General features: G+C 38.8%; 1 protein-coding gene across 1 annotated transcript; it reads right to left on the bottom strand.

The window, feature by feature from the left end:
• Window positions 1-5,522: 5,522 nt before the first annotated feature.
• LOC145625066 (uncharacterized) lies at window positions 5,523-8,428 on the bottom strand. Its single transcript, XM_081678148.1, has 4 exons — window positions 6,882-8,428; window positions 6,562-6,798; window positions 6,157-6,378; window positions 5,523-6,108 (listed from the first exon to the last, which is right to left on the bottom strand). The coding sequence occupies exons 1-4, from the start codon at window positions 8,426-8,428 to the stop codon at window positions 5,523-5,525; spliced, it is 2,592 nt and encodes an 863-aa protein (XP_081534274.1).
• Window positions 8,429-25,789: the final 17,361 nt, after the last annotated feature.

Genomic DNA, 25,789 nt, shown 5'->3' with positions numbered 1-25,789 from the left:
CTTAAGGAAAGCCGACTTGGCAGTTTTCTATACTTGAATAAAAATCCACCAATAATGTATTTAAAGTGTCAAAAATGTGACTCCGATGCTTGTTAGGGGTAAATTTGTAATTTTGGTACCCTAAAATACCAATTAAAAATTAAAAAGGTTTGGGCCAAAATTAAAAATAAACTATGCTTTGACTAAACATCAGGACTGATTCATGGACTATTAAAAACTAAATTTAATTAAATAAGATTTTTTTAAGCACTCTCAGGATTAAATACTAAACTCGACCAATAATGGCGGTGAAAGATTGTTCATCATCGGGTTTGGTTTCGGGGAGACACTTTTAGGTGTCTACACACCCCACACCACAGCAGCAGCACGCATACACTGCTCGCCCTACCTCCAACAACAACATGCACACACACCAAGCACACCAACCCCCTTGGCTGCCACATATGGTTTGTTTGGCAGCCCGGCTGGCCGAGGGTGTTGTGCCTTGGTTTGCGTGCCACACTCTCGGGATTAAACCCGAATTTTGCGTGACATTAATTTATTAATTCCAAATTTATTTCAAAATTAATTTAATGGGAAAAATGAAAAATTATTACAAGTCCAACATAAATAAAATTCATCAAAGTGCGAAATAACAAAAATTATTCCCAAGAACTATTATTTAATAAAATTGGTTCTACTTGGTGCAATAAAATAAATAAGGGCAATACTCACTATTAATTTAATTATTTTAAATTAATCATGAGATTTGACAAAATAATTGGGTGTTGGAATTATGAACATAAAATTCAAATAAAGATTTCAACTTTAACTTCTGAATCCTTGAAAAACTATATCTTCCATTATGAAGATAAATGAATTTTCTATCACAAGATTCAAACTTTATGATTCCAATCAACTTAGTACATGATTAAATGAAAAGTCCAACAAAAAATTCATGGAATTTAGTAACTCAAAGTTCCAACAACTTAAAACAATTAAAGATTAGATCTTTAGTACTTAGAAGCCTCAAAGAATAAATTTTTCACACTTAATGAAATGGATTTGCAATTATGTGAAAATTTCAAACAATCTTCCAAGCACTAATTATTACAAAATAACCATGCTTAAAGAGGTAAAAAAATTTACAGAAACATTAAGGAAAGAACCATCTACATAATAACCATAAATACGCCATTAAGATTCAAGGTTAAAAGATTTTAAAAAATTTCGTCAAAAGAAAAACCCTCGGAAAAAGGCATTTATAGTCAGGGTTTTGGCTTTTTTCACAATCCTTGCCGAGCCTCACAAACGGCAAGGACCTCCAACTAAAGTCCACCTACAACTCGACCCGATAGATCCAATACTTGGAGGTTAGCCTAGTCCGACCAAAAAGACTACCCATGTAATTTATGAGCTTATAGGTTTTCTCTCAAGTGGAGATGCCTATTGAGCTCTTACTTAAGTGAGTTTTCCCATATTTCAAATTGGATATTTAAAGGGAAACTTAAGTGAGAAACCCACTCTCCCATCAATGTGGGAGAGTTGGTAAAATCATTTTTCTCTTATTTTTAAATCATAAACAAAAGAAAATAGCCAACAACTAATTAATCAACAAGTGGCACACTTAGAGGAGAAGATAAGTAAGGACCATAAGGGATGGGGGAAAAACATGATCCCCAAGACCTCCCCATAATCGACCACATGCTCCCATCACCCAATTAGTTGCTGCCATGTGGCACCCTAGTCTTGGGCACCAAGGCGTGCCTAGTTAGCGGGCTTGTGCCTTTGCTGGGCCTGTCGTGGCTGCTTGGGTGTGCGCTGCCTCGGCATAGCAAGCCACACACGCATATGCGGGCTCCTGCTGCTATGTGTGTGGCTTAGTGCATGCTAGTCATGTGGTTTTAGCACATTTTGCCCCTAGCACTCGGTTTGCTCGGGGTATTTCGATGCTGGGGTATTTCGGTAATTGTTGATTAATTAGTTTGATTTACTGTCTTGTCTTTTTTTTTAATTCGACTCCACTTTTGATGCTCGATTTTAGCTCCTAGCTCGATTTCCGACGTTTAAATATTTATTACTCAAGCGAATCATTAATTCCTTCCAAATTAATTCATTGTGTCGGATCGTTAGTTGCTTGGGTGTGACCCGAAGGGTTCAATCAAGTATAAGCTGTAATATTAATTATGCATTAATATTACTGATTGAAAGTAGCCTCAACCTAGGCATGTCGATCATTTGAACTTATTGTATTTTTTTTCCCACAGCTCCGAACCCTCTACTGGAATAATACACTCGTTCGAAGGACACCATTCATATCAGTTCCTAAAACTTGTTGGCGACTCTTTTGCTCTAGCTTTCTTCCCTTTTGATGCCACCATGCTTAAGTGCATGATCACAGTGGGGCTCAAAGTTGATGCTTCCAATATTACCTACATTTATTTGGCGACTCCATTAGGGTGGATTTCTATTTAATTCCTAAATTATTTTGGAAATTTATTTAGAATGAGTGGATGGGACTTGAAACGTTCTAAAGGTTCATGTGCGTAATTTAAATTAATATTTTTGCATAAGCATAAAAAGGTAGGAATTGGAAAGACCATCCGTAATGCGTCAGAAAAAGTAGGATTTTTCTACATAGGAAATTTAGGAAATATCTTTCACAACTAGAATCGAAAAAACACTACGAAAATCGGAAAATCCCGAAAACACAAAAAGCTGCCAAGGCATGTTGGAGCTGTCGCGAGGCAGCAGGTTCCATCACATTGCGATGGCCTTATCGCGGCGCGATAAAGCTATCTCCTCGCGATGGATACTGAGTTCTTCCAATATTGAGCAAGAAATCTACCTTCATTTTTTAACTGATTTGAGTATTGTTTGGCCGATTTCACTTCCTGATTGAGTTTTTCCTTCTTTTTCGAAACCCATATGTTTTTTATTTATTGATTTACCCCTGTGAAATTCACGCTTCATCTACCCAATCGAATGCTCTGTGCAACAAAGGGTACATCCGAGTTTGTAAAATTCACAAAACCATTGAAGCAATTTTAACTTGCGGGGTCCCATCCATATGCGCAAACCCTTCCAAAGGTAAGGCTTGCGTGCGATGCATCCTGTTGGGTTTCAAAAATTCCGACTTCCCGCGGAATACAAAACCGACCCCAAGACTCGCTAATAATTTTTTTTTTGGTAAATAGAGATTTTTATTACCAAAAGGAAGCAAAACAGCACAAAGTTATTGCTTATAAAAGATAAGCAACAACAACTACAAACACCACAAGACCAAAAGGCCAACCAAACACCAAACCAGTTCCAAGAACACTCCTAGCCACCTTCTAGGAAGGGTTCTAGGAGAGAAAAGGAACAACTACTGGACTCAGGCACCTAGCCACCTTCTAGGAAGGGTTCTAGGTGCCAGGACCAGACAAACAACCTAAGAACAGCAAAACATCAACCAAATAAAACAAAATGCAAAAAAAAAAAGAAAAGCAACAGCAAATTACATTATAAGCAGCTTCCTGGCAGCATCAGAACATCAACAGGCAACTCTGAACACAATATCTCTAAAAATATTTTCTGCAGGTGAACAACATCCAGTAAAAATAGTGTTGTTTCTCTGAATGCAAATAGCATACAATGCTTCAGCAAAGAACATCATAAATAGTCTTCCAACAGCTTTAGTTTTCCTGCAAAATTTGAGGGTCCAAGCAACTTCATAGCTGAAATTCTGCACTTTTCTTCTACAATTCATTAGATCAAGAACTCTCTGCCAGATTTGTGTAGAGTAATTACACTAAAAGAACAAGTGACTAACACTCTCAGCACCTGTAAGGAAAAGAACACAAATAGCGTCACATTGCAAATTCCAAGACAGAAGCCTGTCCTTAGTCATTAACCTGTTCCATAAGGCCAGCAAAAGGATAAAAATACTCTTTGGAGAAGCATGACTATTACAAACTAATCTTTTCCAAGACACCTTAGGAGCTTGAGGTCTCAAACACCTATAGATCTTCTTAATTTGCACTCCAGGGCCTTTCCTCACCTTATCCCAGCCACCAATGTCATTGATGACCTGCCTACATTTAAGAATTCTTCTCAACACCCAAGAACTTTTCTTAGGGATAGCAGCATCCCATTAATTTTTGTTCTTGAAATAGTAAACATGCACCCATTTTACCCATAGAGAGTCAGCTTTATGAGCAATATCCCATAAAATTTTAGAAATAGCTGCAATATTCCACTCAGGGAGGGAAATAACATTCCAACCTCCACTTACTTTGGGCAAACAGACAGAATTCCAGCCAACAAGAGACTTCCTGGAAGGGTTGGACTGACTAGTCCATGAAAACACCCTAAAACTGGTTTCAATTTCCTATAAAATCTTCTTAGGGAGCACAAAAATTTGACACCAGTAAGTCTGAACCCCAAATAAGACACTCTTAATCAATTGCATCCTCCCAGCATAAGATAGATGTTTAGCAGCCCATCCATTGATCCTTGCTGTAATTCTATCAATAAGTGGCTTACATTGCCTAATAGTGAGCTTTTTAGAAGATAAGGGTACTCCAATATACCTAAAAGGGATGGAACCAGGGACCATACCCAAGATGTTAAGCAAAGAACCCTGAGATTGATAAGAAATCCCCCCAAAATAGGCTTCACTCTTATCCAAATTAGCATAGAGACCAGAGGCTAAAGAAAATTTAGTGAAAGCTTGAAGAAGCAACTTGACGGAACATTCATCAGCTCTAGCAAACAACAGTAAATCATAAGCAAACGTGAGATGACTCAAATGAAGTTTTTCACACCTAGGGTAAAAACTGAAATCAGGAACAGTATCAAGCTCATGCAAACACCTTGATAGGTACTCCATACCAATAGCAAAAAGAAAGGGGGACATAGGATCACCTTGCCTATGCCCTTTCTTAGTAGCAAAAGGAGGAGAAGGGACTCCATTAATGAGAACAGAAAAAGATACAGTAGTAATACAACTCATACTTCATCCAATAAAAAGTCTAGCTTAGGAAATCCCAACTCAGCTAAAACAGTTTCCAAGAAACTCCACTCAATAGAGTCATAAGCTTTCTTTAAATCCACTTTTATCAAGCACCTAGGAGTCATATGCTTATGAGAGTAACCCTTGATCAACTCAGTAGCCAAAAGAATATTATCACATATATGTTTACTAGGGATAAACCCAACCTAAGCTTCATCAACAACTTTCCCTACAATTCTTGCAAGGCTGTCAAAATCTTGGAAATGATCTTGTTTAAAACTGTACAACAAGCAATGGGTCTGAAGTCCTTAGCAAAAGAAGGATTTTGAACTTTAGGAACCAGAGTAATAGTAGTACAATTCTAGGCTTTGAACATAACTTCAGTTCTAAAGAACTCAAAAACAGCAGCATAAATATCAGCCTTTATAATATTCCAAGACTTATGAAAAAAAAGAGAGTTAAAGCCATCAATGCCAGGAGCTTTGTTAGCTTCAATTCCTTGTATAGCTTCATCAATCTCACTAGTAGTCACATCATGTATAAGGGATTACTGAGCAGAAACAGACAGTTGCCTTCCATTTCTCAAAGTAACTAGATCAACTGTAGGCAAAGAACTAGCAAAAGAGCCCATCAGATTCTTGTAAAACCCAACAATCTCATGCACAATCTCATCAGGTTTCTTAAGCAGAAAATTACTAGCAGTGTAAATAGAATTAATTCTATTAACACTCTGCCTATACTTCATTACAGAGAAAAAATAATGACTATTACCATCTCTTAAATTAATCCATCCAACTCTAGATTTATGTTTGTAAATATTTTCTTGAACAGATCTCCAATACTTCACTTGCTGTATACAATCAGTCTCAGCAAGGATCAAAGCGGGATCAAAATCTACATTTAGCTTCACCTGCACCTCTTCCAAAGCCGCCCGAGCAGCATCAATTCTAGAATCCACATTACTAAAGTGCTTAATATTCAATTCCTTCACTTTAGCTTTGACATTCTTCAATTTATTCCAAACTTGAAACATAGCTGAACTAGAGCCAGCATGATCCCAAGCATCTTTAACAGCAGCACCAAAATCAGCGTGAGAAGCAATGCAATTAAGGAATCTGAAAGGTCTTCCCTTACTAGAAACAGAAGAAAAGACATCAAAAAGCATAAGTCAATGATCAGACAAAGAAGGTGCCAAGTAAATAGCCTCAACATGAGCATAGTGAACAAGCCAATTCTGATTAACCAAGCCCCTATCAATCCTAGTGCAAGTTCTAGGCCCTGAATGAGCCTTATTAGACCAAGAATAAAAGAAACCCTTGCTCTTAATCTCAAGAAACTCCATATCATAAATAAATTGTCTGAAATCCTTGATTTCATAATTAGTGACTTCAGTTCCATTCAATCTATCATCAATGTGCAAAACAGAATTGAAATCCTCAGCACAAAGCTAAGGAAAATTAGGAGTATGCAACCCTCTAATGCCAGCCCAAAGATCTTTCTTGTCATGAAAGGAATGTAAACCATAAACAAAGGTACAAGCAATTTCTCTTTAGAAATCCTTAGAACTGATAATACAATGAACATACTTCTCATGAACAAACATAACCTGCAAAGTGAGTCTATCATTTTTCCACCCTATCCATATTCTGCCTTTCTGAGAACTGGAATAATTATCAGCCCAAGCGCAGCCTCTACCAAGCTTTCTCTGCATAGCAACTTGATTCTTCTTCTTTATTTTTGTCTCAAACAAAGCAACAACATCCACATTTTGCTTATAAAGTAGTTGTTTAACATCAGCCACCTTATTGAGGTCATTAAGACCTCTTATATTCCATGTAAGGACAAACATGACACCAGAGGGGGATTAGCGTCACCCCCGTTAGGAAAGAGACCAAGAGTGTCATACAAAGCAAAGTAAGAGTTTGAATTAGCAAGTCTAGTAACAACATGAACAGAACCATGAGTCTTGTTCCTTCTGCCAACTATTCTCCAGTCATCTGATTTATGTTGCTGAGCAGTAGGAGCAGGAGTAATAACAGCAGCACCATGGAGAGAGTTATCAGCATTAACAGAAGATCCAGCAGCAGGGACAATTACAGGAGCAGCTGTAGGAACTACAGAGGCAGCAGTAATAGGGCCAGTCTTAGTCTTAGGAACCCAAACCATGATTGGTTCCTTTGCAGGCTGCTTAGTAGCTATTTTCTTAGCTGGTGGCTTAGCTTCACAATTATGACCAACCCTATTACACTTTTTACAAAAGGGGGGAGCCCACTCAAATAGAACTTTTTTCTCAATCAGCTCACATGCAGAACTCTCCACCCATATACTAGAGGGAAGAGGTTTAGTAACATCCACCTCAATGAGAAGTCTAGCAAAGAAGACTCTCATTTTCTTAGATGTGCATTCATCAACACAAATAGGAACCCCAATAACACTCCCCAGCCTGCTAAGAGTTTCAATACCCCAGCAGTTCAAAGGCAAGTTAGGGAGTTTAACCCACAAAGGAATTGTTCTTAGCACTTCATCCTGAAAACTAAATTTCTCAGACCATGACTTGACAATAGCAGGTCTACCCATAAACATATGAGGTCCAGCATTCAAAATAGTATCCTTATAATCAGAATTTTCCAAATTAATGAGAAAATAACCATCATCATGCCAATATATATCAGGTTTAAGAACACCTTTCCAGTTATAAAAAATATACCTGTGTACAGCAGCAATGATAGGATAGTATCCCAAAACATAAAAAATGATAGTGTTATGCCATTTATCATTGCCCTGCTCCAATTCTGAAGTCTGAAGCTGAGCAACAGTCTTCCCATCTCTGATTACAGGGGCAACAAAAGATAAACTGATACCCTTAGCAGTAAGCTTCTTCTGAGGAACTTTGTTCCAGGGATTGCTATTCTGAGGTTGACGAATTGTCTCAAGCTGTCCAGGTAGTTGATTACCATCTATAGGAACACTTCCCAAAGCTATCGAATTAGAATCGGGCCTGGAATTCAATGGAACAGTAAAAGGTGAAACCCTTGAAATTGCTGGGTTTACACTCCCAAAATTAACAGCACTACTACTTCCAGGCAACTCAAAAGATTTATGTGAAGCAACTCCTGTAGCAATTCCAACAGAATCAGATCCAAAAACCAATGGAACAGTAGATTGAGGTACTGTTACATTGGATTTGTTCAGCTGAGCACTCAACGCATGAACTTTCTCAAGAGCTTCCAAATATGCTCTAGTAATCTTCCCAACAGCAGGATGAACTAAATGAACTAGAGGAGAAACCAACTCCTGAAGATGATCAATTTCCTCAGGGATTGATCCCGATCCAAAAAAGCCATGAACATTCAATTGATTTACACCATCATTCAAAGCAATCGATAAAAATAAAGAAGATTGATTAAGTTTATTTTGAGGTATAGGGGTGGATTGTTTCTTCTTTCGAGCCATTAAAACCCCATTAAGATGAAGAAAAACCAGCAGAATCAAATCGCCATGGAAGAAGAGAGAAGAGAGAAAAGTCAACGCAAGTCAACGCCCCGAATGTGTTTGACTCGCTAATAATTAATATGACTAATACATGCATAATTAACAACACAAATAACGAAGAGAAAGAAAGACTATATTACCCTTGTACCGTGCTTCGCTACTTAGAGATCTCATACATTGACAGCTACTCGAGTTTCGCAAGTGCGAGAACCTCCAATGGAGTCCTCCCGCAAACACGACCCGTCCGGCCCTTACCTGGAGCTTAGTAAGGCTAGACCAAATTAGACTACTTGAGTATTATGAACTTAAGGGTTTTCTCACCTTCTGGGAGATTCCTTATTGAGTTCAAATCAAGTGAAAATTCCCAACCCCTCAAGTTGGTATTTATAGGTAAAGGCTCCCAAAAACTTCTATCATTTTTCCATGTGGGAGAAAATGATAGAGTTAGAAAAATAAGCAATTAATTTAATTATAAATTAAATTGGTAGATAAATAGTCAAACTACACTTGGCACCCACAAGGGAATGGTTAAGTGAGGACCACATGAACTCCTTGTTCCCCAAGCCACCAAACCCACCAATCATAAGAGGGCATGACCGGTCAACCTCCTTAGGTACCCAGGAAAACCGGTCAGGGCCCTCCTTGACTTGGTTGGGCCTTGTAGCAACATAGAAGCCACGCGAGATGCTAGTACGCTGCTCGCCTTTGCTTGCCATCGCGCACCGCAAGCCCACGAGTTCTTTGTGCTCTGCTGGGCCTTGGCATGCCAGCACGCACCGCAAGCCCATGCAGTTGTTGTGCGCTACTTGGCCACCAATGCGGGTTGGCCAGTTGCCCTTGCTTGCTGCTTGGTGCTTGTGGTAGTGCGTGCTAGCCTAAAATGTTATGTCATTTGATAATTTTACATCTCACCGATTTCCAGATTTGTCTTCTGATGTGTCTATTTTATATAGTATTTTACCCCCGTCCCTTGGTCATAATTAGTAGTGTTTTTGGCTCTTTAGAGCCACTTTTATTACTAATTGGTGTTTTCTAGTGTTTTCGTAGATTTAGTTTACTTTTGCAAGGATTTATACTTTTGTAGTATTTTGCCGAGATATTTTGGAGCAATCACGAACATTGGAGAAGCACGACCACATTTTATAGCCCAGGGCAGGTTAGAGCCATCAAACCGGTGATTAAGGGCTCGGTATAGGTGATACTAGGGCATTTGGACCGAGTATTCAAAACCGGAAGAGGAAACCAAGATTGGCCTGAAGAAGTGGAGCCCCATCGTAGTCCAAATAGTGGTCCAAGAGAGCCGCCCGGCCAAAGAGGCTGGCGCCCGGAGGCGCGCCTGGCCGGGCGGAAGAAGCTAAGGCTGGCGCCCGGTGACGCGCCCGGCCGGGCGCGAGATTGGTAGTGACGAGCAAAAAGGCGCGCCCGATCGGGCGGTGCCTCGCCTGATCGGGCGCGTGTATTTATTAGGAGACGATTAGCGTCGTTTTAGTTTGTTTTAATTTAGGATTTGTACGGAGTATAAATACTCCTCTGTAATACGATTTTACGTCTCTCTCTCTTCCCTTTTATACTTTCTTTACTCTCTTAATTGTTTTCTTAGATTCTCTCCCTCTAAAACCTTTGTTCTTTATTCATTCTTAATTCCAGATTTGTTTGGTAACTATTTCTCTTCTCTTAATCTTAGTTATTTATTCTATTCCTTTAATTATGTCTTTCTTTATTGCTTTTATTAGTTTAAATTCTATTATGAGTGAGTAGTTTTTTTTCTAGGGTTTATGGGGATCCTTAAATAATATGAAGGGGTAATTTATTGTTGTTAATTATCAATGCTAGATTAATTTCCTATTGATTGATTTAATGCTCTGTGACTAGATTAGGCCTGATCTTTTATGCATGAGTTTGACAATATCGATTCGAGATTCGACAGATGAGAATTGATGTTTAGGTCTAGTTTCAATAGGCAGATTAATTTATAAATGGTTAAGTCGAGATTCGAGAGATGAGATTTAATACCGGTAGATTAATTCTGTGATTATAATACGTAGCGAAAGCCCTTTACAATCTGGTTAATTGATGCACTGATGATTGAATATTATTGATTTTTGATATTTCATGATAATTTCTTATTGAATTGTTTTAACGCTTTACGATTATGGCTTGTAAAAGTATAGCAATATTGAATTGATGAATCGAGCAGATGTTAATTTGATATTAAAGGCTATTTTCAATAGGAACTTAGATCTAGTAAATTGCGAGAGCCTGTTTGATCTATGTTGATTAATAAATTGCGAGAGCCTGTTAATCATGTTATTTATGCAATGTCAATGATAGATTATTATATTTTACCCTATAGTATTATTTATTGCTGAACCTATACCCTAGATCCTTTTATATATTGTTTTCTCCCTATTCTCAATCTTAGTAGTTTAGTTTATTATTCAAATATAAATATTGGTTACTTCATAATTTAGATTATATTAGTTAATTAGGAATAAAAAGACTTGTTTCCCTGTGGAGTTCGACCCTACTTCCCTATCTACTTTAGTTAGAGGACTTAGGTATTTACTTTTGATTAGGGGATACGACTTTACCCTGTCATCTTCATGATAAACGCTCGGCTTTGACGCTCTAAGCTTGGAATCCGACGTCTTGTTCATAATAACTCTATTGACTCATTTAATCATTCGGATAAATTCATCCTTACGGATCGTTTATTTTCTTGGGTGTGACCCAAAGGGTTCAGTCAATATTAAGCTGTAATATTAAATATACATTAATATTATTGATCGGAAGCGGCCTCCAACTAGGTATTCTGTTCACATGACCTCACTTAATAATTAGCTTTTGAATAATTCCGAACCCTCTATCAGAATAATACACTTGTTTGAAGGACACCATTCCTATCAAATACGGTTTCATTACCAGGACCCTTTTTTGACTACCATATTCCTTGAACTATAGAGAACTAGATCCATGGTTAGCTTGCAAACTCATTGCATCATATTGTGACTACTTGACTACTTGTGCATCTTTTGTTTGTGCATAACCTATGTGCAATTAAACTAACCTTTTGTTTAACTTGTGATTTAAAAAAAAGTCTAAATAAACTGATTAAATGACTAAAGGACTTTGCTTAATTAATTAATTAGTTAATTAATTAATTTCAATCATTAAAGTCTGGTAATATTCGACTTAGCACAAATATAGGATAACCCTTTTGAAGTAGAGTATTTAAAACAAGTTAAAAATGTTGCTTCAACATTGACGCATAGGTTTGGCTTGTAACGTGAAGCATCAGTGTCCATTGCGATGCGATAATGATATCACGCAGCAACTTTGTCATTGGTCACGCGATGGTCCAATTTTCTACTCGGGTCATCGCGTCAAGTCTAAATTATTAACGAATTAAAAACTGAGGTTATATATATTTTGGTCATAAATAAAGTCTAGCCACATAGTCCCATGGTCATCACACGAGTCTCAAGCATATCACTTTCACTCACTAGTCTTAGCGCACAATCTGTATATACTTTTTTCACACATGACAATGTCTAAGGTTCATGCATCATATGAGTCGTATTTTCCATCATTTGAGTTGATGGACCATTCTATATTTTAATTCTTCCATATCTTTCCATTTACATCATCTTTCCATACATTACATATCTCACACTGTCCTTCATAAAACACTTTCCACATTCACATTCACATTCTTTCATCTTTCATGCTTTCTCCATACATATAATTCCCCTCATACATGCACCACAATCTTATACCATCTATGCATGTGGAATTGAGTTTTAGTTAAATAATGAACAAATAAGTATCCATGACTCCCTTTTCTACAGCACTTTGTCAAGGAGAGAAGGGCGTTTAATCAAGGACAACACTTTTGTCTAAGTTTTACTTTATGACAAACCTATTTGATGAAATTAAACAAAACATCAACGAACTTACAGAAATGATCAAGAATCTTCCTCTCCAAGTCAACAACCCTAGCAGACAACTTCAACTTGATACTATCAAGCGCATGGAAGAGAGCCCCAACCAAATGTCTAATAACTACAAGTTTCATGGGATTAGCTCATAAGGGGTGTCAGTAGACAAGGAACTTCTTCCGCAGAAGTTCAATGTTAATGACATTTCTAATTTTAAAGCAATTGGCAACCCTTATTTTCAATTAAAAGCTTCCGAAACAATAATGAACATTAAGGCAATTGATAAGAGGGTCTTGCTCTCAGTTTTCTCGCTGTCTCTTGAATCTGTTTGTCAACAATAATTTTTCTGATTAGATAAGGAAAAGATTTCTTCTTGGGAAACCATTACAAATTCTTTCATCGATAGGTACAAGTGCAATATCCAAGTTGAAACCGATCATAGGAACTTGAGATGTTGAAACGGATAGAGAATGAAGGTTTCACCGTATTCCATAATAGAGATGGAAAAAAACTTTGGCTAGGATGATTGAAATTTCAAATGAGGATGAATATGTAAGGATGTTCATTAAAAAATTACTAGATATAGGGCTATTTCCGACGGGCTGGTTCCGACGGACACGTAAATCCGTCGGAAAAAATATGAAATTTTGATGGAATTTTATTTCGTTGGACATTTCCGACGATTTTTTTAACAATCCATCGAAAATCCGATTTACGACAAAATACAAATCCGTCAGAATATATATGCTTTTTGACGGAATATTCTGTCAGAAAATGAAATTTTTGACAGAATTAAAATCCGTTAGAAATTTCCGACGGAATATTCCATCAAAATATATATTTAAAATAAATAAATAAATAAGCCAAAACCCTAAACCCCCTTTTATTCCAGCCGTTGTTTTCTCCTACTCCTTCCCCTATTCATTCTTTCTCCTCTTATCTTCTTTAATTCCTTTTCCCTCTCTCTCTGTCCTCCTCTCTAATGCTTCTCCTTCTCACTCATCTCCTCCTCCTTCCTCTGTCTTTCTCGGCTTTTTTCTCCCTCCTCTTTCACTTGTCTTCTTCAATTCCTTTTCCCTCTTTCTATGTCCTCCTCTCTCTCTCCGTCAAGAATCATCAACATCAACAAATTTTTCTCTCACGAATTCAGTCCTGAACCAAATTATTAAAACGAAATTCGAAGGTTAATGGTGAAATTCTTTGTATATACTGTCACATACTTGGTTTTACGGTCAAATTTGATCTTTAAATCCCTAAATCTAGAAGTTTCATGGTCGAATTTGGTCGTCTTAAAAAAAATTCGAAATGAAATTCGAAGGTTCTGCCGTATGAAGGTATGTTTTGTTTTAAATTTTGGTTCTGTTTTTTGTAAGTTTTTGGATTTGAGGTGGGTGGTTTTCGACGGTGGTGGTGGTTTTTGGTTGGTAGTTGGGTTGTTTGTTATGGATGGATAGTTCGAATGGATTTGTTAGGGTTGTAGAACTGGTTTGGTTTAGGTTGTAGATCTTGATTTGGGTGGGTTAGGGTTAGGTGGGGTGGGTTAAGGGGGTGAATCTAGTCGTTTAGGGATAGGTGTGAGTGGTGCTGGTGGGACGTGTGGGCTTAGGTTTTGGTTGGTTAGGGGTTGTGGGCTTTGTGTTAGGGGATGGTGTTGTGTGTATGCTTAGAGTTGGGTTAGTTAAGGGTTATGGGCTTAGGCGGGTTTTGGGTGAGGGTGGCCAGAGTGGTAGGGATGGTTTAACTTTGGGTTTGTAGTTGTTTTGGCCTATGGGCATATTGGTAGGGGTTGTGGGCTTTGTGTTAGGGGCTAGTGTTGCGTGTAGGGTTAGAGTTGGGAGAGTGGTGGGGATGGTTTATATCTGGGCTTTGTGGTAGTTTGGGGGGAACGGCGGGGGCTCAGCTTAGGGTTTGTTAGGGGTTGGTGATGGTTACACGACATGCCGGTAGTGGTGTGGCGTGTTTTTTCTTTTTAATTTGATTGAAAAAATTTTCTAACGGAATTTCCGTCGTAATAATCTGACAAATTAACAATCTATCGGAATTTTACGGCGTACTTTTCCAGTATCGGAAAATATCTTTCGAGGACCGAATTCCGTCAGAAAAGTGTTTTCGACGGAATTTTTCTCGGAAAAGGTTGGTTTTCCTACCAAATGTTTTCCGACAACTGCTTATGAAGGAAATTCCGTCGGAAACAGGTTTTCGTAGGAATTCAGGGAGTTTCCGTAGGAATATTTCCGTCGAAAATCGCCCATTTTCTAGTAGTTAGAATCTCTAAGACATATCAAAAGCACTTGAAATATCAATGCAATTTTAATACTTTACAAGTCGTTTACAACATAGGTATTTACATTGAAGATGACCTTGCAAAACAGAATGCTGCTAAAAATAGTAACAGTAGTGGCTTGAAAGGAAAGAAGAACGACAATCCTTCTTCTTTCAAAAACACCTACTCTAGTAACAATGTTATTACCTTTGACCTTAATGATGTCCTAGCAATGGAAAATCAAGGACGTAAAAAGAAATTAAGGAAAGAGTTCACCACTATTGGGATGAGCTACGAAACTGCCTTTGATCGCGTTCATGCCAAGGGACTTAACACTCCTATAAGACCAATTCAAGATCTTGCAGCTGAATAGAGGTTGCCCAGTTGGAATCCAAATGCACACTGCAAATACAACCAAGGTAGGGCTCATACTACCGAGAGTTGTTTGAAGCTAAAAGAGGTCATCTAATATTTGATCGACAATAACAAGCTTCCCATTACTCCAACTAGGAATAAGACCAAGTGATGAAAAGCACAAAGCACAAGGCGAGCTTGATGACAAGATTTCATGATTTATTTTTCTTTTTTTTCATTTCCCCTTCCCTAAAAAGTCTAGAATATGCACCCTCCATCATTTCTTAGATAAATTTCTTAAGTTTGTTTTCACCCTTTTCCATTATAATAAAATGAGCATTTATTTCCTTGTATATGATCATTACATCGAATTAAAAAAATAAAAATCTTTTCTAGACTAAGCGTAAGGTATATGAGGCACCTCTTGAAGCCATATCATATCACCTCACCCTTTGAATTACAATCCCTTTCTTGATAAACCACTTTGAGCCTCGTCTAACAATATTCCTTCATCTTTTCAATCTATATCTATCAAACCTTAGGATGGGATGTTGTGCAACTTATACAATTTCCAAATATAAAAGCTTGAGTGATTTTACCTAGAATTTAAAAAGTTCCAAAAGCAAATAGAAATAAAAGTGTGCAAAAGGGAAAGTGTTCCAATGTCTTCGATATGAACATGTCTTAGATATGATCACGTCTTAGATTGCGTCTCTTATCGAGTTCTCAGTACCGTTCCTGAGAAACATGAATGCCAAGTCATTTATAGACAACATCATCAGGATTTCCCACACTTATAAAAAAAATATTTGAATATGAACAAATGTAAAAGAAAAAAAAGAAAAAAATAATAAAAAGAAAGAGTGTACAAAAGTGAGAGACATCAAGCATACAAATACCAGGATTTAAATGCAAGGGTGCACACCTTGGGGGTTGATTTTAGGTCTTGATCCTTTATCCCATTCTTCTTCAACCATTATCCTAACCCCTTTACAACCCTTACAAAAACCTCTTTGAGGTGTACAAAAACTTGTGCGAAGTTCGGCCAGAGCTACGTTCGGCCTGATTCCTAACGAATGCGTAGGCAACCTCACGTTGGGGTGCGGCCGTAATAAAAATGCATTCATATTCATATTCAGATTCATACATGATCATATCAAGGGATCTCCAGTTTTCATCCCTATCTATTTAGAGCTAGACTTAGGGGCTAACGAGAGGAAAACCTAGGTCATTGAGTTCTATGTACCCCAGATTAAAATAAAATTTATAACCTAACCCAACCCTAAGTATAGGGGTATGTCCGAGTCGAACCTCAGGGAATGAGGTATAAGCTAAAGTCTCTAGTTAAGCTATTCCAAAATCTTAAGTAATTGGTTGGTCTAAACTAGCAAATCAATACAATCAAAGCTAACAATCGAAATCAATATCAAAGTACTAGGGATTTAGGATCCACATGCGTTCACAATAAACTTGCTAATTTTTCAGGAAATTGATTAATCAAGCAATTCCAGGGAAAACTGTATTTGCAATCAAAACCACTTAAAGAGCTATTTCCAAGGGTAAAGCTAGATGTCTCTAAGAATGACTTCAAAGGAAAATAACAAATCAAGATCAATCGATTATAATAGCTTCCAAATGTGTCGTATCATTGAAAACTACTATGAAATCTCGATTGATTATCAAGGTTAGCTACTCCTCATCAAATCAAACATATGCACAAATTCCTTCAACCAATTTAAACACATTATCTAATCAACCAAAAACCCCTAAATTTTCTATAGCTTATCATTCATACATGCTTCACCTCTTCCTAGCAAAGGAACTATTAACTACACATTGTAAAACTGAAAAGCTTAACTAAACTAATCATCGAGTTCATCCCAATATCAACAATCAAATCAAATAAACTCTAGAAATTCAACAATATATCAAGAATAAAACACTAAAATTGCATCAAAAAGGAAATAATTCTTACAAAATTTTTTATCAATATCAAAGTGAATGAAGATCAAAATGTAGCAATAATCAATTTCCAAGTTTCTCGCTCTAAAATATAAGAACAAAGTTTCCCAAAATATTAATCTACTAAAAATTCTAGTCTAATTCTCATTCATTCTCTAAAAATAAGAAAAATCTATGTATTGTAAAACTAACAAAAGAGAAGTTGGTTAAACATCCAAAAATAACCCCAATAGGCACGACCTCTCCTCAAAATGCAAGGCCGCAAAGAGGTGGGTACGGAACAGGGGGAGAGCAGCTGCATAGCCGCACCTCCCACCTGCACGGCCGCGTTTGGGGGCAGGGGAGGACTTCTTCATGCTTTTGTTGATGCTTTCGTGCGCTTAACGTGATACATGTTGGGGGTGGAAGTTTCCAAGGCCTCCACGTTGGGTTCAACACCAATTTTGATGCCTACGCAGCTTGAGAGCGCGGCCTTGTAGACTTGGATTTTGCACTCCTTCGCACTTGAGAATCAAAGGAAGAGACCAGCTTTCATCTTGAGATTTATAAACAACAAGAAAAAGCAATTTAGATCCTTGAACATCACCATGTTGGGTTTTGATGAGTCCGACTCATCGCGGAATAAACCCCGAGCCAAGATCAACTCACAATTAATATAATCAAAAGACATAATTAACATTATTAACAAGAATTAAGGAAAGATTTAATTACCTTTGACGCGTGCTTCGCTCGTATCCTCGAGCTCTTACTTGAGAAAGCTTTAAGTATCTCAATGGGAGAAAACCTCTTACAGTATCCACCCGCAACACAACCCCGACCAGGTCTATTTCTTGGAGGTTAGCCAAGCTCGACCAAACTACTCGAGTAATTATGAGTTTAAAGGTTTTCTCAATGGAGATGCCTTTTCTCACTCTTACTAAAGTGTATAATCCCAAGGTATACCTTGGCTATTTATAAGGAATGTTTCCTTGTGAATTCCACTCGTCTTTCAATGTGGGACTTATTAAAAAAAAGATACCACATGGAAAGAATGTTTAATTCAATCCTTAGTTAAATATACCAAGGAATAAGAAAGTAACTAGTGTCACATGGATAGGTGAGGACCACTTCCTCACTTGCTCCCCAAGGCAACTCACATGCATTGTGAGCTAACCATGTGGCACGCAACCTTGAGCCCTAAGTTGGGTTCGGTTGGGCCGCCGACCAAGTCACATGGTTAGGTGAGGATCACTTCCTCACTTGCTCCCTAAGGCAACTCACATGCATTGTGAGCTAACCATGTGGCACGCAACCTTGAGCCCCAAGTTGGGTTCGGTTAGGCGGCCACCCTTTGGCCGGCGTCCATGACCCATCAACCAGGTCCGCGGTCCGTTGCAACATTGCTTTGCCGACGTGGCACGATACCACGTGGCACGTTGCCACGTAGTGGCTGCCAACGTGGCACACCGCCACTTTGGCACGCTACCACGTGCCACGCCGCCAAGGTTCAGTTGGGTTGCCACCATTTGACCCGCGTCCAGGACCCGTCACTTGGGTCTGCGGCCCGTTGCAACATGGCATTGCCAACGTGGCACGCTTCCGCTTGGTGCGTTGCCACTTAGTCACGCTGCCACGTGCCACGCTGACAATGGAATAAACACGTCGTTAAATTGTCTATCCCAAAATCAAATACAATTTATAAAACCTAATAGAAGTATAAGGTAAGAAAATGGTCGAACCGCAGGGAGAAGTTAAACACCGTAATCATTACTAATCAAAAAAGCTATCTAGGAAGAAAGAGTGGAATTATCTAAGTGATTAAACTAAGAGCAAATTGAATTAAAGAATATATAAAGAAAACACCAAGGGGAATGGGTATATGTAGGCTTCACTTGAACATGCAATAGCATAGAAACAAATTGATAATGAACTAAACATGCATGAATATCGATATAAAAAGTCCAATCTATCCACCTTCCGGAGTTAATTGGCTTCTCCTAACATAGCCTCTTTGCTTCCACATTAGAACCTTATATTGGGAGGTAAAATCAAGTAACAATCGATAGAAATGAACTTAGCTAAATCAACTTCCGTTTCATGTAGCAAAGATTCACCTTTAAACAACTAACAACGTGAACTTTGCAAGAAGATCAAAGAACAATCAAGCATGTAAAGACTTTAATCATAATCAACTTAAATCCCAACGCTATATAACCATGAACAAACTCCAACTGCATCATCCCCATACTCTTGGCTAAGTAACTACTCACTATCCATGGCAATCATCAAGTTAATCATGATATTAACAAGCAAAAGCATGATTAATGTGTAATTAACAAAACAAAAGCAATTTAATACAAAATCAAATAGCAAAGTAAAGAGAAAAGAGTACAGAAATGCTCATTCATTGAAGTTGAAATTCTACAAAGAGGTTGATTAAGCTTCTTCTTCAAATTCCAAGCTCAACAATGGGGTAATCCACACATTCTCTCTCTAAAATGCCAAAACTAATAGTGTTTCTCTCTCAAGATAAAGCTAATAATAAGAAAATTAAAACGAAGCTAATCTCATTACCCCTTCAAAAAGAGAGTGCGAACTATATATGTGCTTCTAAAAAGAAAGAAACTTGAGCTACAAGGCAGAGAAAAATCTGAAACCCAGCCGTGCACGCCCGCACATGAATTTACTGCGCCTGCGCAAGTGTAATGTGCGCCCTCTCAATATCATGCACGCCCGCAACTTTTTGGGTACGGAGAATAGAAGCCCTTGGATACGCGCTCGCAGTACAAGGTTGCGTGCCCGCACAACAGGTCGCATGCCGGTACAGCAGGTCGCACAGCAGGCGCGCAAAACTCTTTGGTTTGGTTCTGTTTCTTAAGCTTGGCTGCGCGGGTTCTAACAGGGATGGGCGCCCGCACGTTAAGTGATGCGCGCCCTCGCGGTGGTCGCGCAGTAGTCGCATAGAATAGCCTGCTTGGCTCCTTGAATTCCTCCTAATGCGCGCCTTCTCTCAATTACGCGCGCTCGCGCACTGTCAATGCGCAACCTCTCCAGCTCGCGCACAACATTTTCAAAGCTTCCTTCATTCAACACCATGGTTCTTACAAAACAAGATAGGAAAGACAAACTATAAAATACACAAAGGAGGTAAAAATAGGAAAGAAGATGGACAAAAGAAAGGAGAACCAAAGATAATAAAAAGGGAGTACAAACAAGCTACAAGCATGGGAAAACTCATTAGAATGAACTCTTAATTTTGACATAAATGCCACTCATCAACTTCCCCCACACTTGCTTCTTACTTTTTCATCAAGCGAAGAAGGCTATTAGAAGACAAACTAACAAAGAAAAGCCGACTTTGCTTTTAGCGAAAGCAACAAGCCATTTAAACCTCACGGTTGCCAATGAGGACGAGTTGTGATCTCGTGAGGGTTTCCAAAGAGCTTTCCCACAACTCTTAAAAAATTGTGTCCAAGACAAATCAAAAGGAGAAGACAAGAATATGGATCATCAAGCACATGCAAATCTTAATCAAATCAAGCTTTTATAGGCAACAAGCATAAGTGGATGCCAAGCTTTCTAAATAGTGAAAGAAAACACCCAAGGGGATGCCATTGATTGATTGAAGGATAAATCATGCTAAGCGTAGAGAACTCTAACATGTACCACTCCCCTCGCATTTCATACATTCTTACCGCGTTCCCTCATCTAGATTCAAATCCACCCTTTGAGGTAACGTCTCATGACTCCACGAAGGAGCCGAAACAATGGTAAAACAATACAAAATAGGGAAACCCGATATCTTACCAAGTCATGACTTCTCCATATGCTTGAAGTCTAGCTCCCTCCACCGACTAGTGGCTCAACTTTCCTAAGTCAAAAAAGCATTAAGAGGGTTGTAACGTTGGCTAGTGGGTAAAGGTTTGGTAAAATTAGGAAATTGGTGCTTAACTTAATCATGAAACAAAGGTTGATCAAGCCTCTTTTCCAAAACCAAACCTCTGCCAATTACATTTATATTGCCACAAACTTGAATTACACTGCTAAACAGTTTCAAATTTCCATCATCATTTAACAACTCTTTATTATTTCTCTTTTTTTTTTTTCTTTTTCATCTTGCAAATTTTTTTTTCTTTTTTTTTTTACATCCATGCCTTTTCACAACTATGGACGGCTTTTTCTATAAATTGCACTTGCTTTTATTTAAACAAATATTCACAACATCACTACTTCACTTTCCACAAGAACCCGTGCCTCCTATTTAAATCAAAACATCGAATCGATAGGCTTCCGGCTTGAGTCTCACGATACTAAGGGTGAAAGCAAAACAAAAAGGCCATAAGCAAAAAAAAAAAAAAAATTCTTTTGTGAGTTATGGGTGAATTGGAAGGGTTAGGGTTTGAGTTTGTAAGGAGAGAGAAGAGAGCTCGAAATTTTGGGTTGAGAAATGAGGGGGTGAAATGGGGAAGAAAGAATTTAACCCCGATTTACCCAGCGTTGCACGCTCGTGCACGAGTTTTGCGCGCCCGCGCACGGGTTGCGCAAACTTTCTGCCTCGGTTCTGCAATTTCGTCCTTTTATGCACGGGTTCTTACAGGGCTGCGCAGCTACACACTTTTCCCTTGAGCGCAGAGCTTTGCCTTGAAATGTCTTCTTCTATCATCTTCGACATTAAAAGTCTCAACCAATTCATCCAAACACCAATCAACCAAAAGAACGAAAATGAAACTTAAAAAGAAATAAGAAGAGCGAAATCGGTATAAAGAGGGTGAGAAACACGGATTGCCTCCCGGAAGCACTTTTGGTTTACGTAGTTAGCTCGACTCCCTTGAGCTAAATCAAGGAGGATCATGCGGATGATGCACATCAAGAAGTGTAGTAGAAATTGGCTCATGAAGGGAAAATCCTTCATAGTAGGGCTTGAGACGATGACCATTGACATTGAATGGTAAATGCCCGTCCTGAGAGATCTCGTAAGCACCATATGGGAACACTTTTGTTATAACGTACGGCCCGCTCCATTGTGAACTAAGATTTCCCGGGAAGAGCTTTAAATGAGAGTTGTAGAGGAGGACTCTTTGGCCCTCAACAAATTCCTTCTTGACAATTTAAGCATCATGCCAAGCTTTGGTCCTTGCCTTGTACTTTCTCGCACGATCATAGGCATTCATTCTCAACTCTTCTAACTCATGTAACACAAGAAGTCGTTGCTCACCCGCACTATAGATATCAAAATTGTTTTGCTTAATAGCCTAATGAGTTCGGTGCTCCATTTCTACAGACAAATGACAATTTTTTCCATAGACAAGCTTATAGGCAGTGGTCCCTATTGGAGTCTTGAAAGCGGTCCTATACGCCCATAAAGAGTCAATGAGCTTAGAGGACCAATCTTTCCTTGTCCTTGCCACCGTCTTCTCCAAAATCACTTTGAGCTCTCTATTGGTGATCTCCGCTTGACCATTCGTTTGAGGGTGGTAAGCAAGCCCTCTTTTGGGAAATACACCATACTTATCGAGAAGGCGGCTAAAGGTGTGGTGCTTAAAATGCAACCCCCCATCACTGATTATATCCCTTGGGATACGAAATCTTGGAAAAATCTCCTTCTTTAATAAGTTGTCTACCACCTTTGAATCGTTCATTGGAAAAGCAACGGCTTCTGCCAATTTTGAGACATAGTCAATAGCTACGAAGATGCATTTGTTTCCTTGAGAAGAAATGAAAGGGCCCACGAAGTCTGTAGCCTATACATCAAAGACCTCAAGCTCAAGGATGGGGTTTTTAGGCATCTCGTCCCTTTTAGATATGTTCCCCGTCCTTTGACACCTATCACAAGTCTTGACAAACTTCCAAGCATCCCTAAATAGAGAAGGCCAAAAGAGCATATATTGTAAGATCTTGGAGGCGGTCTTTTGAGCACTCATATGCCCACAAAAAGGAGAAGTGTGGCATATATGAAGAACACTTTGAACCTCGTGTTTGGGGAAGCATCTTCCCAATAAACCGTTTACCCCTCTTTTCAACAAAATCGGGCATCCCATATATATCTCTTAGCCTCCTGCTTGAGTCTTCGACGTTGTTGTGAAGTGAAATCCGAAGGTATGGCTTTTACAAGCCAAATAATTCACTATGTTTGCATACCACGGTTCCATCTTCACCTCAAGAGCAAGTAAAACATCATCTCTTAGGGAATCCTCTATTGGCAATCCATCGTCTTGAAAACTTGAACCACCCAACCTCGAAAGGTGATCCGCCACCACATTTTCGACCCCCTTTTTGTCTCTTATTTCGTATTCAAAATCTTAAAGGGCTTAAACCCATCTCAATAGTATTGGCTTAGCTTCCTTCTTGCTTATCAATTATTTGAGAGCCGAGTGGTCGGTGTACACTATAGTCCTAGAACCAATGAGGTAGGTTCTAAACTTCTCAAATGAATTGATAACCGCCAAGGATTCCTTCTTGGTAGTTGTAGAATTCCATTGAGCGTCATTGAGAGTTTTGGACAAATAGTAAATGCCATGAAGTTTTCCTCCTTTTTGTTGCCTAGGAACCGATCCAATAGCCTCATCGCTTGCATCGCACATGAGTTCAAATGGTAAATACCAATCCGGTCCTTTGACAATGGGAGCGGTGCAAAGTGCCTCTATAAACCTACAAAAAGTCTCTTCACAAGCATCATCAAATATAAAATATTTATCTTGTTGCAAGAGGGATGTGAAAGGTTTAGCAATCAATGAAAATCTTTAATGAAACGCCGATAAAACCCAGCATGGCTATAAAAAGATCTCACTTCCCTCACATTGGTGGGGAGAGGAAGTTTCTTAATGACCTCCACCTTGGCTTTATCTACCTAATTGTCGGCATGGGAGATCTTGTGCCCAAGAACAATTCTGCTTTCTACCATGAAATGGCATTTCTCCGAATTCAACACAAGGTTTGCTTTCTCACATCTCTCTAGGCAACAATATAGATTAGGTAGACAATCTTCATAGGTGGCTCCTCTAACGGAGAAGTCATCCATGAAGAATTCTATCTCATTTTCAATCATGTCACTGAAGATTGACATCATGCAACGTTTGAAATGTTGCGGGGGCGTTACAATGTCTAAAAGGCATTCTACGATACGCATAAGTACCGTAGGGACATGGTAAAGTCGTCTTCTCTTGATCCTTGGGGTCAATCGAGATTTGGAAAAATCCCAAGTAAACGTAAGGGAAACAATAAAAAGAACGCTTTGTAAGCCTCTCCAACATTTGACCAAAGAATGGTAGTGAAAAATGATCTTTGCATGTACTTGTATTAAGTTGGAGATAGTTAATGCACATACGCCAACCGGTAACAAGCCTAGTAGGAACTAGTTGATCATTATCATTTTTCACTACTGTCATATCACCCTTCTTTAGGCACAAATTGTACGGGAGATACCCAATCACTATGAGAAATTGGGTAGATAATTCCCGCATCAAGAAGCTTAGCCACTTCCTTCCGCACAACCTCTTGCACGGAAGGATTAAGCTTCCTTTGCCTTTGTCTAACGGGTCTAGTACCTCCCTCTAGATCGATTTTGTGCATGCATAAGGATGGACTTATACCTTTGATGTCGATAATGGTATATCCCAAAGCCTTCTTGTGTTTTCTAAAACATCAATCAAGAGGGAAGTTTGCTCCTCCATTAGATTAGAATTGATAATCACAGGGAAAGACTCATTGGAGTCGAGATATGCATACCTCAAGCCCAAAGGTAGAGGTTTCAAGTCTACCTTTGGTTCTCCCTTACTATTGAAGCTCTGTTCTCTTTCTTAAACTTGAAAGAGATCATGAATAAAAGGAGCCTCTTCCTCCATGCTTTCATCCTTGCACCCCCTTTTGCTTTCCTCAAGCAAAGCCTCATAAAATTGCATTTCTTTCTTGGAAGCACCTATCTTGGATTCATTCAATTGTACACTTTCAAGAGGATCATTAGTAGCATACAAAGAGGAGTCAGAAAATTCATTAAGCACATTATCAAGAACATCAACTCTAAAACATTCACCACTTGAAGAAGCTTGTTGCATGACACTATTCAAATAAAATTCAATTGAATCTTTATCAATTTTTAGGGTCATCTTACCCTCCTTCACATCGATGATTTCTCTAGAAGTAGCTAGAAATGGTCTACCTAAAATTATAGGAATCCTCTCATCCTCATCAATCTCTAGCACATAAAAGTCCACGGGAAATGTGAACTTTCCAACCCTAAGGGGAATGTCCTCAATTTTACCCATGGGAAACTTGATAGAACGGTCCGCTAGTTGGAGAATAACATTAGTGGGTGAGAGGGTTCCTACACTAAGCTTTTGGTAGACAGAATAGGACGCTTGCTCCTAAATCACACAATGCTTTGTCAAACTCGACACCATTAATGGAACAAGGAATAAAGAAACTACCCGAATCTTTCATCTGGGTAGGAAGCTTGTTAGAAAGAATCGCACTGCAATTGGCAGTTAAGCTCACTATTTCACAGTCCCTTCTCCCCACTCAAAAGGTCTTTCAAGAATTTGGAATAGTGGGGAATTTGTTCATAGCATCAACAAAAGGAAGAGAAAAATGAAAATTCTTTATCACATCCAAAAACTTCCCAAATTGGGCATCAAGCTTAGCTCTCACAAATCGTTGTGGAAAGGGTAGCTTTTCCTCTCTAGCTTGGTGATTTAGGGGCAAGGGGGTAACTTCCTTCTCCTTTAGCACCTCAACATCCTTTCTTTCGCAACACTCAATGGCTCATTGGCTCTCTCACTCTCATTCTCTAATTCCACTTGTTTTTTAGGCTCTTCCTCCACTAAAGGATCA

The sequence above is a fragment of the Chenopodium album genome, chromosome 3 (assembly GCF_948465745.1).
Source record: "Chenopodium album chromosome 3, dcCheAlbu1.1, whole genome shotgun sequence".
Classification (NCBI taxonomy): Eukaryota; Viridiplantae; Streptophyta; class Magnoliopsida; order Caryophyllales; family Amaranthaceae; genus Chenopodium; species Chenopodium album.
Note: the sequence above shows the minus strand (reverse complement) of the source record. Positions and strands in the feature narration are given on the sequence as shown.

Coding starts and splice junctions, on each gene's coding strand:
- LOC145625066 (XM_081678148.1), bottom strand. CDS start 8,428: ATGGCTCGAAAGAAGAAACAATCCACCCCTATACCTCAAAATAAACTT. Junction 6,379..6,561: donor GTTATGTTTGTTCATGAGAA/GTATGTTCATTG, acceptor CATTGATGATAG/ATTGAATGGAACTGAAGTCA. Junction 6,109..6,156: donor ATTTACTTGGCACCTTCTTT/GTCTGATCATTG, acceptor TTCTGTTTCTAG/TAAGGGAAGACCTTTCAGAT.